The 19073-nt window shown below is 44.7% G+C and overlaps 1 protein-coding gene across 5 annotated transcripts in view; it reads left to right on the forward strand.

The window, feature by feature from the left end:
• AGTPBP1 (ATP/GTP binding carboxypeptidase 1) overlaps positions 1 to 19073 on the forward strand; it is a 261694-nt gene that overhangs the window by 7732 nt on the left and 234889 nt on the right. For all 5 annotated transcript variants that reach the window (XM_073546002.1, XM_073546003.1, XM_073546006.1 and 2 more), the window contains one exon: positions 5048 to 5112. In XM_073546002.1, coding sequence (XP_073402103.1) covers positions 5081 to 5112 — 32 coding nt within the window. In that variant the 5' untranslated portion in view covers positions 5048 to 5080. Of the gene's footprint in view, positions 1 to 5047; positions 5113 to 19073 lie in introns of those variants that run through there.

Consider the following 19073-nt stretch of genomic DNA (forward strand, 5'->3'; position numbering starts at 1 on the left):
GTAAAAACGGACACACGAATGACACACTGATGGTAAAAACGGACACACTGGTAAAAACGGACACACTGATGACACACTGATGGTAAAAACGGACACACGAATGACACACTGGCAAAAACGGACACACGAATGACACACTGGCAAAAACGGACACACGAATGACACACTGATGGCAAAAACGGACACACGAATGACACACTGATGGCAAAAACGGACACACGAATGACACACTGATGGCAAAAACGGACACACGAATGACACACTGATGGCAAAAACAGACACACGAATGACACACTGATGGTAAAAACGGACACACTGATGACACACTGATGGTAAAAACTGACACACTGATGACACACTGATGGTAAAAACGGACACACTGATGACACACTGATGGTAAAAACTGACACACTGATGACACACTGATGGCAAAAACAGACACACTGATGGTAAAAACGGACACACGAATGACACACTGATGGTAAAAACGGACACACTGGTAAAAACGGACACATTGATGACACACTGATGGTAAAAACGGACACACGAATGACACAATGATGGTAAAAATGGACACACTGGTAAAAACGGACACATTGATGACACACTGATGGTAAAAACGGACACACGAATGACACAATGATGGTAAAAATGGACACACTGGTAAAAACGGACACATTGATGGTAAAAACGGACACACGAATGACACACTGATGGTAAAAATGGACACACTGGTAAAAACGGACACATTGATGACACACTGATGGTAAAAACGGACACACTGGTAAAAACGGACACATTGATGACACACTGATGGTAAAAACGGACAAATGGATAACAGAATGATGGTAAAAACGGACACATGGCTGACACACTGATAGTAAAAATGGACACACTGATGACACACTGATGGTAAAAACGGACACACTGGTAAAAACGGACACATTGATGACACACTGATGGTAAAAACGGACACACGAATGACACAATGATGGTAAAAATGGACACACTGGTAAAAACGGACACATTGATGACACACTGATGGTAAAAACGGACACACGAATGACACAATGATGGTAAAAATGGACACACTGGTAAAAACGGACACATTGATGGTAAAAACGGACACACGAATGACACACTGATGGTAAAAATGGACACACTGGTAAAAACGGACACATTGATGACACACTGATGGTAAAAACGGACACACGAATGACACAATGATGGTAAAAATGGACACACTGGTAAAAACGGACACATTGATGACACACTGATGGTAAAAACGGACACACGAATGACACAATGATGGTAAAAATGGACACACTGGTAAAAACGGACACATTGATGGTAAAAACGGACACATTGATGACACACTGATGGTAAAAACGGACACACTGGTAAAAACGGACACATTGATGACACACTGATGGTAAAAACGGACAAATGGATAACAGAATGATGGTAAAAACGGACACATGGCTGACACACTGATAGTAAAAATGGACACACTGATGACACACGGATGGTAAAAACAGACACACTGGTAATAAAACCGGACACATTGGCTACACACCAGACCTGAGGTGCGTTTACACTGGCTGATTATGTTGAATGCGTGTTCTTAAGATTGCCCATTTCCATGATAATTATCCGGTGTCTACAGGCTGGCGAGCACCTGAGGGAAACACTCTTCTATGGGTGAAATGATTTGATTAAAAGTTTGCTTGAAAATTATTTTTCTTAAAAATCATGTGCTGCCATGATTGTTGTGTCAAGAGCACATGATATATGCACTTTAAGGCTATGTGCCCACGTATGCAGAAAAAACCCGCACTTCTTCCCAGGAAAAACTTGCGTTTTTTTTGCATCTTTTTCTGCGTTTTTGCATGTTTTTTTTTTCACGTTTTTCCCGCGATTTTTGCGTGCGAAATTCAAGCACTTTCCGAGCGATTTGAAGCATCGCTTGGAACGTGATTGACAGGTTGGTCACACTCGTCAAACATAGTGTTTGACAATTGTGATCAACTTTTTACTATTTATGCTGCCTATGCGGCATCAATAGTAAAAGATAGAATGTTAAAAAATAATAAAAAAATGAAAAATCGGGTTATATTCACCCTCCGACATCCCGCGCAGCCTTCCCAGGCCTTAGCGATGCTCCTGTTCCCAGTAATGCCGGAAGGTGATTATAACCCGATTTCAATTATTTTTTTTTTTTTTACAGGGATATGGTACCCAGGGCCTGGAGGACAGTCTCCTCTCCTCCACACTGTGGGTACCATCCGCACATGAGCCGCTCACTTTTTGCATGGTGGGCATAGCCACATGCAGGAAGTAAGTGGATCTCATGCATTCCTATGGGTGCGGAATTGCGGCAATTCTTTTCGGGATTGCGGCGATTCCGCAAAAAGAATGAGCATGCTGCGTTTTTCTCCGCGATGCGGTTCCGCCGCGGAGACAAATCGCAGCATTAGCACAGCATGTGTGGAATGCATGGAGTGCGCTCTGTATGTGGTTTTTTAAGCGTTTTTGCGGCAAAAATCGCAGCAAAAACGCTTAAAAATCGCACCGTGTGCACACAGCCTAAGGCTGTTATGGATTCATATCTAATATCCCTGAAAATCTGATTGGTTAAAGTGTAACTGTTGTTTTTATATATTACAAGTGCTGCATAGAGTTGCTGATGGGGGTTTCGTGTAATGAGCTGTGCACACAAAGCAGTGTTGTGCGCTGCACTGTGAGGGCACATTCCAACTTTCGATCCATTCGGACGAGTGCAATCTGACAAAAACAATCGGATTGCACTCGCCCCAATGTTTCTCTATGGGGCAGCTCACATCTGCAATTATTTTCTCATGTCAATTCGGCATGTGAAAACAATCTCAGTATGCTGCGATTACCCCCGAGAATCTAATCGCATGCACCCATGTAAGTCTATGTGTGCGTGTGAAACATCGCACTGAGCTCGGATATCACCCGAGTGCAGTGTGATTCCTGCTAGCAGCAGAGGAGATGGAGAGATTACTTCCTCTGTCTTCTCTGATGCTGTCATGTGAGATTATGGTGTACAGAGCACTGACACTCGGATCACACTCACCGCAGAGCCGAGTGTCATTAGCATATCTCATCAGATGCTCTCAAATGACAAAATCATTGGATGTCAATGTTTGCACTCGCGTTCCCGGGGATCACGTAAGGTTGTTATATCACACGAGGCCTGCGCATAATCAACGTTGGCGTCACTGTCCCCACCTTAGGACAAATCGAACATCAAGAGGAAGTGATCAGCTGTAGCCCTGAAATCCTGTTGATGTTCAATTCATCCAAACTGAATCCGGTGCTGATTTGGTGCAGGCTTCATGTGATGTAACAACCTCCACGTGAGTGCTGGGACTGTGAGGGCCGGGAACACCGCTGGCACCAGAAATGAGGGTAGGTGTTTTTATTTTCATGTGACCAAACACAAGGAATGAGAAGGTGTTGACATAGTAGTGGACAACCCCTTTAATATTGTATTTCTATGCCGTACACCATCACTGGAGAATGCAAAACAATTCTACCCTTTTAAAGCACCAATCGAGCGTTTGTTTTTTTTACCAGCACTGGAGTGGCGCTTTAAATGTATGCCCTTTACCCCTGGTCATATACTCGCCTTCCATCGATTACACTTCTTACAGACGCCGCTCTCATCCTGCGGCGCCATCTTGCGACAGTATCTTCTGACTGGTCGGAAGTCAGAAGCTACGTCACAAGCTCTCAATGCAAGGCTATGAAAGCCAGAACAAAGCTCTCATAGACTTGTATTGAAAAGTGACTTCTGACGCGCTCCAGCAGGTCACTTTTTGATGGAGATGGACCGGAGTGACGCTGAAAAAGAATGAAGGGGGCAACAGGTGAGTATCGGAGAGGGGGCAGGGGACTTGCATTTAGAGAACCACTCCAGCGGTGCAATAAAAAAATATGCTGGAGCGGTGCTTTAAAGGAAAACTAAACCTAAAAATAAATTATTGAAATATACCATAAACTTGCCTTAACTGTGTCTGTCTGATGTTCTGCATTTTTACCTTTTGCTGATCTGTTCCATTTTTGGTCAAGAATCTACAGATGGAGGACTTAATTTAGTGCCTGTGGTTTAACAAGCTTTATATTGTAGTGCATGTAAAGATAGTGGGTTAGGCTCCTGCTGCAGACAATTGCTTTTGTCATAGTTTTACCACGACAGAGAGGAGCCAGAAGACCGCAGCATCTGATTTCTCATTTTCTTGCAGTTTAGAAGCACTTCACCTTCATATTAAAATGTGCAGGTTTCTTTTAGCAGTGCAGGGGTTAATTTACTCAGTTGAGAGCTCTTGAAAGTTTTCCTGCATTAAGACTCTCAGCTGTTCATTGTTAGCCACTCCCATCTCCTATATAATCTGGGCCCTGGCTAGCACTCATTGCCAGAGCAAGCTTATGCTGCATGGCTAGGAGATGGTGGATTGAGAAGGTGTTTCGTGGATTTATCGGAGACTGTTGCGTGGTTTAGATTGTGTGCTAATCCTCTCTCCTACTTTTGGTTTTACCCCATCTTCCACTCCCCGGTGTTTACCTCTGTTTTGTGAGTATATTTGTATGATTGATATTTTCCTTTATGCCTGTTTGTATTATCTTATTAGTCTGGTGTATTACGGTACACTACTACTCCCCTCTTCCCTTGGTTGGGGGAGGGTACAGACTGAGGGCAGATTCAGGAGCTAAGGCAGGGTGAGGGGCCCTGGCGTCTTCACCATCAGAAGTAATCTGGGGAACAGGGTGAACAAGGATGCTCCTAGCTTTGGGGACAGGGAAGGTGCCCCTGGTCCCAGGACACCCAACAACAAAGTCGTGACAGTCTTGTTCATAACAAATACTGAATTTGTGGACTCTAAGAGGCATGTGCAATACTTATAGTATAAAAACTACACTAGCAGTGGAATAAGATTATGCTAAATGTACAATTTCTAATATTAGAAAATGTCATATTTTATCAGTTTTTTTGTCTTGTTCTTCTTTTTATTGTATTCAGAGATTGAAATGGTGAAATGAAAACTGCTTCAAAATGATTAAAGTGAAAGTGCCTACAGAAAAATGGTAAGTGCTACCTCATATTATCTTATGATGGAATGAATCTGGAATGTGAGTACTACGGCCAGCTTCACATGTCCTATATTGACAGTCAGAATACAGACCGTGATGGTCTGGACGGATAACAGGTCTCCTGACCAGAATTCAACAGATTCAGGTATGTTTCATGTGTTCGGCTCAGGAGACCCTTGACCAGTCCAGAAATGGCAGACCGTACTGAGACTGTAAATGTCAGATGTAATAAAATGGTGAATAGTGCCATCCAGGTACTGTTTATTTGGAGAAGAGACTATGGGTTAGTATAGGTTGTTATGACAGTAGCTGATGAAAGCTAAAAAGTTTCAAGGGAACAAGAGTAGAGAATAGTGATGAGCGAGTATACTCGTTGCTCGGGTTTTCCCGAGCATGCTGGTGTGTCCTCCAAGTATTTTGGCGTGCTCGGAGATTTTGTTTTCGTCGAAGCAGCTGCATGATTTGTGGCTGCTGGACAACCTGAATACATGTGGGAATTCCCTAACAAATAGGCATTCCTCACATGTATTCAGCCTGTCTAGTACGACAAAAACTAAATCTCCGAGCACGCCAAAATACTCAGAGATCACCCGAGCATGTTCGGGAAAACCTGAGCAACGCGTATACTCGCTCATCACTAGTAGAGAACTCAACTCAAGGAGAAGCAAAAGTTTTAGCAGTTAGTGGACCAAGAAGAAAACTACAGATAAAAACATTATGTTTATTGGGGGTGGGCTAAGGTTTGAAGAGTGATTTAAAGGGGTTACTCGATATGACATCCAGGTAGATCTTGAAAAAGAGAAATCTTTTAAACATAAGTTTATTCTGAAATTTGCCCATAAAACCTCTTTAAATTTGTGGTTAGCACTGCAATGTTGGTGGGGTTCACACAGGCATATTTCTCTGTCCGTACACAGACCATAATACCTGGTCTAGCGCAGACTTACAACCTTATGTGTGTTTATGAAGTTGAAGGTTCAGGTTGTGAGACCCACCATCATTATAAGAAGTGGACATTTCAGCAATTAATTAATTGTTGAAGAAAGTAACATTCTCCGTATTTAAAATTAGTGGGGAAACATGATTGCTCATGCATCATCCTTGCCCAGTTAAAGAGTAACCTTCGTTTTAATTTTTATTATCTAAATCAATAGTACACTTCCAAATAAGGATCTTTTGTAATATATCTTATCAGAGAGAGCTGCTTTTTAATTCTCCTCCTGCACAGATCATTCATTCACTAAATTCTCAATTGACGGTAAAATGCCTACACCAGTATTTCTCATTACGGAGAGAGGATATTATCAGTTGCTGCCGATAATAGTCTCAGTATTTCTCATTACTGAGAGAGGATATGGCAGTTGCTGCCGATAAGAGTCTATGTAGACGGTGAGTGGAGGAGGAAGGCGCCGCAGGCAGAGCTACTTCCTAGTCCTCTAGGAACTATCATCTCCTATCTCTGTAATGAAAAACCTGTTTTGACATAATACAATTGTTACCTATGAATTGAGAATGAAGTCCTGATAATGAAAGACTAGGATTTCTCTGATAAGATATATTACAAACTTTTTTTGTTTTAATGTGTACTGTTGATTTATAAAAATTTAAATAATGGTTACTGCACATGTAGCTCTTTCCAGAACAAATCCAGCAATACCTTTAGGTGGCCAGTCCGTTCCTCCGTTACTGAGAAATTAGTGTTTGAATTGATATGTAAATGAGGCTGGAGCTCTGAAGCCACTGTCAGTCCAGCTCTATTCCCTGCACAGCGCCGCCATCTCCAGCTTGACTGATAGCGTCTATGCTGTGTGATATGGTGACAGATTGCCTATTAAAGAGTCATTATTGAGTCATGGCAAAAGAAAGTGAGAGGAGTGATCCATAAATGTGATTTTCTTACCTAAAAACTTAGCATGTATTGGGTATAGCTTTTGCTGTTCTGCACGCTTTTGACTATTGTTTTAGACTATGATATGAAGGTAAATTGAGGGACATGTACAAAGCCTACATTTCATATGTCATTGTTAAATAATCCTAAATTTTTCCTGCTTCTTGCTCCATGTTCTGGTATTCCACTGGACTATGTTGCAGCATTTCTGGCCATACCCCCTCATTTAATCTTCTCCCATTTTTTTTCTTTATGTGAATAATTATCCAAAACTGGGCTAGTAAATGAAAGAATCATCTTGATATGTGGGGTGAATGGTGATATTTGAGAAATAAATAATGAAAAGAAAAACAAGCATAAAAATATGATATAAACTAAAAAGAAACAAACCCTTGGCTCCAGTATTGATGCTTAAATGGCTAGTCCCATCTCCAGGATCATATCTCAATATGTATTAGTTGTAATAATATTAGCAAATACCTAATAGAAATGTAGTATAGTTCTTATGATTAGCTACATCACTTGCCCCAAGTGCAGGGCATTGCAGTAGCTCTGGTATCCATGGTTATGACCACTCAGTGAAATTTATTTAGCTGTTAGTGATTGTATCCATGGATACTTAAGTCACTGCAAAGCCCTACTCATGGGGTAAGTGACATAGCCAATCAGAAGAACTATACAACATTTCTAATTGGAGGTATTTGCTAATATTATTATTACATCAACCACATAGTAGCTTGGAGATGGGAATACCCCTTTAATAATTTATTTATAGGCATCAGTGGCCTTAGCGGGATGTGACCCAAATACTACTTTTTTTTTCAATGATACATTTTCTGCAGTTTCCCCAAAAAATGTCAGTACTCTTGAGTTTATTCCCTCTTCTTAATAATAAGCACCTCTGTTCTGGCTCATTAAGGTGGGCCCTGAGTGAGAAGCATTAGTAGGGTATAAATTGTGTCCTTATGTGGCCTCATAAAGTGTAAATTTAAACATTTTGGAAATATTTCTGTATCAAAAAGCTGACCCTTATAGGCTGGTGCCAAGGGGCGACTTTTTGCCACGACACAGGTTGCATTGCCAGAGATCGATCTGTGAGCGGCATAATGCACGTGGGTGGAGTTGCATTGTGACCCCCAAGCGACTGCGGCAAATAACTCAGAAAAAGCCAGACCTGCTGGTCGCAATTCATTATTCTGCGACGAAGCGGATGAACTGAGCGATCTTTGGCCGTGTGACAGCCTAGGGATTCTTCTCTCTAATCTTAGCTTTTTCTTGTTCCCAGGATTACTAAAAATATGCTGCAAATACAAAAATAATCCAAATTCACAAATATGTGCATATATTGGACTCTCTGTGCCTAGTATGGGACATATTTTCCTAAGTGACCTGTGCAACCTCCATGTGAAAAGTACCATTCCCCTGTTTCCCAGAATGTTTCTGCTGTGCTGGCGTTATCACTGAATTCTTTCCAGTACACAAACATTAGATCAGGCTGGAGAGTCGCTTGTGCCTGGAGCGCCGGCTGTAGAAACGCACAAATCTGCATTGCAAACAAAGGCGTTTAGCATTTTCCAACTTTTTCCCCTCTCATTAGTATGGGTGAAATCTGCAGCAGAAACAAGGAAAGAACTGTCATGCTGTAGATTTATATCTGCGCCAAATCTGCAAATCACAACTGAGCAACTTGTGCAGGAGACTTCAGGATTCCCATTCACTTTGCTGGCATCAGGAAATCCTTCAGGTTTTTAGATAAATATGCACTGAAAAAAACGCACCGAAAAAGCAACTGTAATGTGAGTCCTGAGACCAATAGGCTTCATGTGTTTAAAATGCAGTATACAAAATTCATCAAACTGGCTGAATTGAATGTGTAGTTTGCAAAAATGTTCTTAAGAGGACCCTTAACCAAATCTTTCATATTGAACTGGGCACTGTGTCTCTAGTCACTTTTCACGGCCAAGCCGTGAGTCAGGATAGTCGAGAAGTCCAAGGTCAGAAACAAGGAGGGTACGTCATAAACAGAAGGAAGAGACAAAGGCGTAGTCAGGTAACGTTCCGAGGTCAGAATACCAGGAGGATAGCGGATCAGAGCAGAAGGGGTTAATCAGACGCATGGCCAGAAAGAGGTCCAAGGGCAGGCAATGAAAGATCAACATACAGCACTTGAGGCACAGAGGAAAAAACCTGACTAGCTGAATGTATGTCTGGCAGAGGTCTGGAAGAAACAGCTCTGTTAAGTAGCATGGTAATTACCTGTAATAATGAACACTTGGAGACAGCCGACACCTCCCAGTCTCAGATTGGATAGTAGTTGAGCTGTCAATCAACACACTGACAGCTTCAGCACGCCCCTGCATACTAGACACACTGGGGGTGGAACCATGACAGGCACATTGTGTAATAGTTGCTGTTGAGTCAAATAAACCATGGAGATAATTTACACTAAACATAGAGCCTTGTGTGTGCTTCATGCTAAATCTAAATACTCTGCATCATAGCGGAGCTGGACCCAGTAATCTAAGTGATACATTGTTGAATTCAGGGTCTCTCTGCCTACATCAGGCTGTGCTCAGATGAAATAGCAAAGATCTGCTGACAGATTGCCTTTAAATGGAATCTGTCAGCAGGTTTTGCAACTTAATCTGAGAGAATTGTAATGTAGAGGTAGAGAGCCTGGTTCTAGAAGTTTGTCAATTATTAGGCTGTGCCCTGTAGTTTCAATACAATCGGTGTTTTATCAGCATGAGGTTATCACTACTGGACTACATCTTGCACAGCCAATCAGGCTAATCAATATAAACCCGTACCCACCACTGACTAGTAGCTTGGTGACAATGCACAGTGTACACAGGAAGCTGTCAATCAGGGGGATGGGGTTATACACAACCCAGAAGACTTGGCTCTGCTACATCTACATCAGAATAAACAGGGATTCTATTAAAACTGCTCCAAGCAGCCCAGTAAGTGATATATCGCTGGAATCGGGGTCTCTGTTGCTACATCCTGCTGCTATAACACTCCTCCCCCTACATGGACTGCCAAAGATATCTGGTCTGCTAATGCAGAATTGGTGTACAGCAGTCACACGAGTCTAAAAAGTAGTACTATGGCTTATGAAAATACCCATGAAAAATCATCTGGGCTGCAGAGAAAAAGGTAGAAGACCTGGATCCCTGAAAAAGTAATGTCACAATAAATACACAGATCGAGATGAGTAAAGTTCCCTTATATAACCTAATAGTCATGAGAAAGGTCACCCATGACAAGAGTAGACTTTTCTAAGCTGTGGTCGGGGTGTGCTTTTTTCTCTCTTGACTGTTGCTGCTCACTTATGACTTAACGGAAATTAACATAAAGGGGTATTCCCAGATCCTATCCCAATACATTGAAGGAAATAAGTATTTGATCCCTTGCTGATTTTGTACGTTTGCCCACTGACAAAGACATGAACAGTCTATAATTTGATGGGTATGTTAATTTTAACACTGAGAGATAGAATATCAAAAATAAGATCCAGAAAATCACATTGTATAAACTATATAAATTTATTTGGATTTTGCAGTGAGAAATAAGTATTTGATCCCTCTGATAAACAAGACTTAATACTTGGTGGCAAAACCCTTGTTGGCAAGTACAGCAGTCAGACATTTTTTGTAGTTGATGATGAGGTTTGCGCACATGTCAGGAGGAGTTTTGGTTCACTCCTCTTTGCAGGTCATCTCTAAATCATTAAGATTTTGAGGCTGTCGCTTGGCAACGCGTATCTTCAACTCCCTCCATAAGTTTTCTTTGGGAATAAGGTCTGGGGACTGGCTAGGCTAGGCCACCCCATGACCTTAATGTGCTTCTTTTTGAGCCACACCTTTGTTGCCCTAGCTGTATGTTTTGGGTCATTGTCTTGTTGGAAGGCTCAGCCATGACCCATTTTTAATGTCCTGGATGAGGGAAGGAGGTTGTCACTCAGGATTTTACGGTACATGGCTCCATCCATTCTCCCATTGATGCGGTGAAGTAGTCCTGTGCCCTTAGGTGAGAAACACCCCCAAAACATAATGTTTCCACCTACATGGTTGACAGTGGGTACGGTGTTCTTTGGGTCATAGGCAGCATTTCTCTTCCTCCAAACACAGCGAGATGAGGTAATGCCAAAGAGCTCAATTTTTGTCTCATCTGACCGCAGCACCTCCTTCTAATCACTCACAGAATCATCCAGGTGTTCATTGGCAAACTTCAGATGGGCCTGCTCATGTGTCTTCTTGAGCAGGGGGACCTTGCGGGCACTGCAGGATTTTAAACCTTTACAGCGTAATGTGTTACCAATGGTTTTCTTGGTGGCTGTGGGCCCAGCTGCCTTGAGCTCATGAACAAGTTCCCCCCGTGTAGTTTTAAGCTGATCTCTCACCTTCCACATGATCAAGGATAGCCCACGAGGTGAGATTTTGCATGGTGCCCCAGATCGATGTTGATTGACAGACATTTTGTATTTCTTCCATTTTCTTACTATTGCACCAACACGTGTGGCCTTCTCACCCAGCGCCTTACGTATGGTTCTGTGATCTTGTCCCTGACATCCTTAGAAAGCGCTTTGGTCTTGCCCATGTTGTAGAGGTTAGGGTCTGAGTGATTAATTGAGTCTGTAGACAGGAGTCTTTTATAAAGGTGACTATGTAAGACAGCTGTCTTAATGCAGGTAACGTGTTTATTAGGAGCGTCTAACTGGTTTGTAGGAGCCAGAACTCTTAATGATTGGTAGGGGATGAAATACTTATTTCTCACTGCAAAATGCAATTTTATATAATTTATACAATGTGATTTTCTGGATTTTTATTTTTGATATTCTTTCTCTCAATGTTAAAATTAACCTACCCTTAAAATTATAGACTGTTCATGTCTTTGTCAGTAGGCAAACTCACAAAATCAGTAAGGGATCAAATAATTATTTCCTTCACTGTAACTAGTAGTAGTGGTAGCAACAGCAGCAGTAATTCCAAATACCTCCAATTAGAAAGCCAATCAGAATAACCCATACTAGATATGTCTCTTACAGGGGCTGGCTGGCACTTTTCAGCCTGGGGGGCAATCACAAGGCAGTGGCCCTCCCTTTCCCTGCTTAACTCTGGCCATTGCATTAAAGCAGCAGAGATAACAGGCTTTACAAATAGGCTGGTACGTAGATATGGGAACAGTAAAGCTGGAGTCACACATAGCGACTCACCAACGATCCCGACAACTATGTGATCACTGGTGAGCTGTCACACAGACAGCTTCACCAGCGATCAGCACAGCGACGCCGAGCGCGCAACGTCTCTGTGTTCGTTAGTTACCAGCGCGCTGATGCAGGGAGCTGGTAACTAACGTACACATCGGGTATCACCTTGGATACCCGATGTGTACGTTAGTTACCAGCAGATCGCTGGTCTCCCGCCTGTCACACGCAGCAATGCGTGCTGACCAGCGGGAGACCAGCGACAAAAGAAATGTCCAGCGGTTTCCTACAGCGATACCGGCAGGGGGGCCGGACGCTGATCGCTGTCACACACAGCGATCTCGCTGGTGAGATCGCTGTTGTGTCACAAAACTTGTGCCTCAGCAGCGATCTCGCTAGCGAGATCGCTATGTGTGACGGGGCCCTAAGGGGCTTGCTGCATCGATATGGGTGCAGAACCGAGCTTACTCCAGAGATATGGGTGCAGAACCGAGCTTACTCCAGAGATATGGGAGCAGAACCGAGCTTACTACAGAGCTATGGGAGCAGAACCAAGCTTACTCCATAAATATGGGAGCAGAAACGAGCTTACAACAGAGAAATGGTAGCAGAACCAAGCTTACTACAGAGCTATGGGATCAGAACAGAGCTTACTCCAGCGATATGGGAGCGGAACCGAGCTTACTGCAGAGATATGGGAGCGGAACCGAGCTTACTGCAGAGATATGGGAGAGGAACCGAGCTTACTGCAGAGATATGGGAGCGGAACCGAGCTTACTGCAGAGATATGGGAGCGGAACCGAGCTTACTGCAGAGATATGGGAGCGGAACCGAGCTTACTGCAGAGATATGGGAGCAGAACCGAGCTTACTGCAGAGATATGGGAGCAGAACCGAGCTTACTGCAGAGATATGGGAGCAGAACCGAGCTTACTGCAGAGATATGGGAGCAGAACCGAGCTTACTGCAGAGATATGGGAGCAGAACCGAGCTTACTGCAGAGATATGGGAGCAGAACCGAGCTTACTGCAGAGATATGGGAGCAGAACCAAGCTTACTCCGGAGATATGGGGTTTTATGGATGAGTCACCGAAGGAGGAGAAAACAAAAATAATAGCTAAGTCCAGAAAACCAGAGAAGTTGGAAGCTATCGGATTGCAGACCCCTGAACCTATCCACAACAACTAGCAGTAGCCGTGGGGGGTTCCCACGGTGCCCTAGACCCCTCGATCACAGCCGGAGAACTAAATTAGCCTAAAGACAGAAAAGGGAAATCTAAACTGCCCCAGAGCAGACCCCAAAGCAATAGGCAGCCCCCAACATATAATGACTGTGAAGCAAGATGAAAAACACTAACACAGATAAAAAGATAGGTTGAGCAAATGATGGGGGCCCAAGCTAACTAAATAGGACAGGATAGAAAAGCTGCTGTCTGCAATCCGCAAAAACCCTATCCAAAAATGAACCAACAGACTGATAGGAAAAACAGGCCCTGAAGTCGCTAGGCTTCAAAAAGACTATATCAGCACTCGGGTATATTCTGAAAACAGAGCCAGAGAACAACAAATCAGAGACAAAAATGGAATTCAGCTCACCCCCGGACGGGGATGGCTGAACTCCAAAAAACAAGGCAAAGAAAACCAGAACTAAAGTGTACAAAAGGCAAAGCAAAACTTAGCTTTGAGAAGCAGAAATCAGACTGGTCTCCAAGAATCCAGCAGGAAAATCACCGGCAAGGCAGCAGGGCGTCGGCTGCCTTATATCCAGTCATCAGTTCCTGTGACCCAGTCATCATCTACCTGCTCAGCTGTTTGGTAATCAGCCTCACTACCTTCCTTCGCCAGAAGAGGGAGTTCATCAGATCTCACTGGTGAAGGGAAAAATGAACTCACAACAATGGGAGCAGAACCGAGCTTACTCCTGAAATATGGGAGCAGAAACGACCTTACTTCAAAGATATGGAAGCAGAACGGAGCTTACTCCAGGGATATGGGAGCATAACAGAGCTTACTGCAGAGATATGGGGGCAGAACAGAGCTTACTCCAGAGATATGGGAGCAGAACCTAGCTTACTCCTGAAATATGGGAGCAGAAACGACCTTACTTCAAAGATATGGAAGCAGAACAGAGCTTACTCCAGGGATATGGGAGCATAACAGAGCTTACTGTAGAGATATGGGAGCAGAACAGAGCTTATTCCAGAGATATGGAAGCAGAACAGAGCTTGCTCCAGAGATATGGGAGCTGAACCGAGCTTACTCCTGAGATATGGGAGCAGAACTAAGCTTACTACAGATATTTGGAGCAGAGCTGAGCTTACTCCAGAGATATGGGAGCAGAACCGGTGGCTCAGTGGTGGGCGGCACGGTGGCTCAGTGGTTAGCGCTGCAGCCTTGCAGCGCTGGGGTCCTGGGTTCGAATCCCACCAAGGACAACATCTGCAAGGAGTTTGTATGTTCTCCCCGTGTTTGCGTGGGTTTCCTCCGGGCACTCCGGTTTCCTCCCACATTCCAAAGACATACTGATAGAGAATTTAGATTGTGAGCCCCATCGGGGACAGTGATGATGTGTGCAACAAACTGTAAAGCGCTGCGGAATATGTTAGCGCTATATAAAAATAAAGATTATTATTACTATAGAGATATGGGATATATATATAAAGCTCAAGTGTGTGTGTGTGTGTATGTATGTATGTATGTATGTATGTATGTGTGTATGTCCGGGACTGGCATCCGCACCGTCGCAGCTACAGCCACAAAATTTGGCAAAGTCACACGTCTGGACCCCGAGAGCGTCCTAGACTATGTTGTGAGGCGAAATTTTAACCCCACGCGTTCCAATTCACCAAACAATTTTGCCCTTATCTACAAGTGTGTATCAAGCCCCGCCCCTCATTATGATGTCATTATGGTTGCCATGGCGACTCTGATGTCATCATAGGTTGCAAGCCCCGCCGCTCATTATGATGTCATAATGGTTGACTATGGGTTGGAGGATGTGTGATGGGTATATGGGCACTGGACTATGGGATGGAGGATATGTATGACGGGTATATGGGCATGGGACTATGGGATGGAGGATGTGTGATGGGTATATGGGCACTGGACTATGGGATGGAGGATATGTATGACGGGTATATGGGCACGGGACTATGGGATGGCGGATATGTATGATGGGTATATGGGCACGGGACTATGGGATGGAGGATATGTATGATGGGTATATGGGCATGGGACTATGAGATGAAGGATGTGTGATGGGTATATGGGCACTGGACTATGGGATGGAGGATATGCATGACGGGTATATGGGCACTGGACTATGGGATGGCGGATATGTATGATGGGTATATGGGCACGGGACTATGGGATGGAGGATGTGTGATGGGTATATGGGCACGGGACTATGGGATGGAGGATAAATATAATTTGCTATAACTAACCACAGTGCCGGGCTCTTCAGCTAGTAGTATATATAGTGCGATGGCCCCAGTTCCCACCATAAATCTAGTGCAATGGCCCCAGTTGCCCATATATATAGTATGCTGGCCCCAGTTCTCCCCACATATCTATTATGATGGCCCCAGTTCTCCCCTCATATCTAGTATGATGGCCCCAGTTCTCACATATATACTGTATAGTATGATGGCCCCAGTTCTCCCTAGATATATATTATGATGGCCCCAGTTCTCCCCATATATATAGTATGAGGACCCCAGTTATCCCCATATATATAGTATAAGAGCCCAGTTCTCCCATATAGAGAATGACATGAGCGACATGACTGAGACAATAATGACATCATGCCGCCTGCGTGAGTAGACTGAAGTCTCAGGAAGCTGCGGTCTGCAGCTTATGAGAGAGACCAGGGCTTCCACTAGGTATTTCGGGACCCCATACTGGCCAAATTTTCAGGTTCCCTTGAGACTCTGCCCAGGTTCCACACCAGCTCCGCCTCCACCGTCCCACCGCCCACTCTTGGAAAAACTCCCCACCACATCCTCACCGATCAGATATTAACAGTTCCCATCAAACCCCAGATCACATTCATAACAGCAGCTTTTGTTCTGGCCAAAATAATTTTTAAGCTGATACCACCACATGGTAGACTCTTTGGGCTGGGCCCTACTCTACTCTAAACTATTAAAAATAAATATATATTTATGTATTTTTCTTTAAGGGAATGCGTCACATACACTTACATTTTTTTTTAAAACAACCATTAATATCACATACAAGGGTCAAATATGGTCACACCATGACCAGACCACGTATTACAACCACATAATGACCAAATAATACCACATACAAGGAACAAATAACGCCACACCATGGCCAGACCACATATTACCACCAGAATAATACCGCCACGCCATGACCAGACCACATATTACCACCACATAGTGACCGAATAATACCACATACAAGGAACAAATATCGCCACACCTTGGCCAGACAACATATTATCACCACATAGTGACTGAATAATACCACATACAAGGAACAAATAGCACCACATCATGACCAGACCACATATTACCACCACATAGTGACTAAGTACTACAATACTGATCATTAATTAAAAAAACATAATACTAAGTGCCATTGTATACAGGAGCTCTGTATATAGTGTCAGTGTACACGAAATACAGTGATCACTGATGACATTATACACAGGAGCTCTGTATAGTGTATAGTGTCAGTGCACAGGTAACACACTGACTCACCAGTGACGTCTCTAGCTGAAGTCCTTCATCTTTGCTTTTCTTTTTCATCCTGCACAGAACGCCATCACTTCTTCCAGCCAGGACTTGTCTCTGCATAAAATAACAGCTACCTAGAGTACGTCTTCCAAAGCACATTTCCCACTTTTTCCCTTTCTTATATACTACACATCTGAATACAGAATATAATATTATAATAATATAAATTAATTAGCACCTGTACTTTTTTCCCCAATTCATTACCAAGCACTTCATCCTCAACACCCCCCACTTTGTACCTCCCGCTCTAACCCTAATCCTGATTCATTATATTTACATGCCCCTCCCGACTCAATTCATTGTCATGTCTTTCTCTCCCACCTTCTATTCATTATCAACTGCTCTACCCCACAATCAATACATCATTTACTCCCCCACTCTTAAAATTCATTATTTGTTCTCCCCATAGATCATTTGCTCTCCCCAGTCCCACCTTCAATTCATCATCTGCTCTCCTCACCCCCCACCTTCAATTAAATTGCTGTGCCCCATCACTCACACTGAATTCATCATTTGCAGCCCCCATCCTCTCCTCCACTTCATCATTTGCAGTCCCTGCAGTCCCCTATCACCCCCCTCACTTCATCTGCAGTGGCCCTTCATCATTTGCTGCCCTTTATTCACCTTCCATTTCATCATGTGCAGTCCCCCTTACCCCCACTTCATGTGCAGTCCCCCTTACCCACTAATTCATCATGTGCAGTCACCCTTACCCCCAATTCATCATGTGCAGCCCCACTCCATCATGTGCAATCTCCCTTATCCCCCCTCTTCATCATGTAGAGCCCCACTCCATCATTTACAGCCCCACTCACCCCCCCTTCATCATGCATAGCCCCCACTCACCCCCCCTTCATCATGTACAGCCCCCACTCACCCCCCTTCATCATGTACAGCCCCCACTCACCCTGCCTTCATCATGTGTAGCCCCCCCCTCGCCCTGCCTTCATCATGTGTAGCCCCCCTAGCCCTGCCTTCATCATGTGTAGCCCCCCTCGCCCCGCCTTCATCCTGTACAGCCCCCACTCACGCCCCTTCATCATGTACAGCCCCCACTCACCCCCCTTCATCATGTACAGCCCCCACTCACCCTGCCTTCATCATGTACAGCCCCCACTCACCCTGCCTTCATCATGTACAGCCCCCACACCCCCCTTCATCATGTGTAGTCCCCACTCACCCTGCCTTCATCATGTGTAGTCCCCACTCACCCCCCCTTCATCATGTGTAGCCTCCACTCACCCCCCTTCATCATGTGTAGCCTCCACTCACCCCCCCTTCATCATGTGTAGCCCCCACTCGCCCTGCCTTCATCATGTGTAGCCCCCACTCGCCCTGCCTTCATCATGTGTAGCCCCCACTCGCCCTGCCTTCATCATGTGTAGCCCCCACTCGCCCTGCCTTCATCATGTGTAGCCCCCACTCGCCCCGCCTTCATCATGTGTAGCCCCCACTCGCCCCGCCTTCATCATGTGTAGCCCCCACTCGCCCCGCCTTCATCATGTGTAGCCCCCACTCGCCCCGCCTTCATCATGTGTAGCCCCCACTCGCCCCGCCTTCATCATGTGTAGCCCCCGCACCCCCTCACCCATTGAATTCATTTTATAAAGAAAAAAAAAAGTTTACCATACTTGCCTCACAGCCGCTCCCCAGCAGCGCCTCTGCTTTCAGCGTCGGCCGGGACATGTCGGCGCGTGCACGATGACGTCATCACGCACGCACGACACCTGACCCGGAAGTACAGCCAAAGGGAGCGGGACTCGGGAGCTGTGCAGCCGTCAGGGTGACGGCCGTGCAGAGCACCCGGCCCCGGCGTGATAGACTGTGACGCGGGCGCCGAGGTGCTGACGGCCGCGTCACAGTACAGAGGGCACGGCCGCGCACAATTTGCTGTGCGGGCGGCCCTGTACAGGGGCTGGGGGAGCGGCCCAGGGGGCATTTGCCTCTCTGCCACCCGGGCCAGCCCGCCCCTGGTCTCTTACCCTACAGGTGCCTTTGTAGGTGTTTTTTTGTTAATTAATCTATCGCTGTGCTTGATTGGTCAGCAAAATTGCCTGACCTTAACCCCATAGGTATTGTCAAGAGGAAGATGAAAGA

Source organism: Dendrobates tinctorius, unplaced genomic scaffold, assembly GCF_039654945.1.
Source record: "Dendrobates tinctorius isolate UK_male_01 unplaced genomic scaffold, ASM3965494v1 ptg000144l, whole genome shotgun sequence".
NCBI classification, from domain to species: Eukaryota; Metazoa; Chordata; class Amphibia; order Anura; family Dendrobatidae; genus Dendrobates; species Dendrobates tinctorius.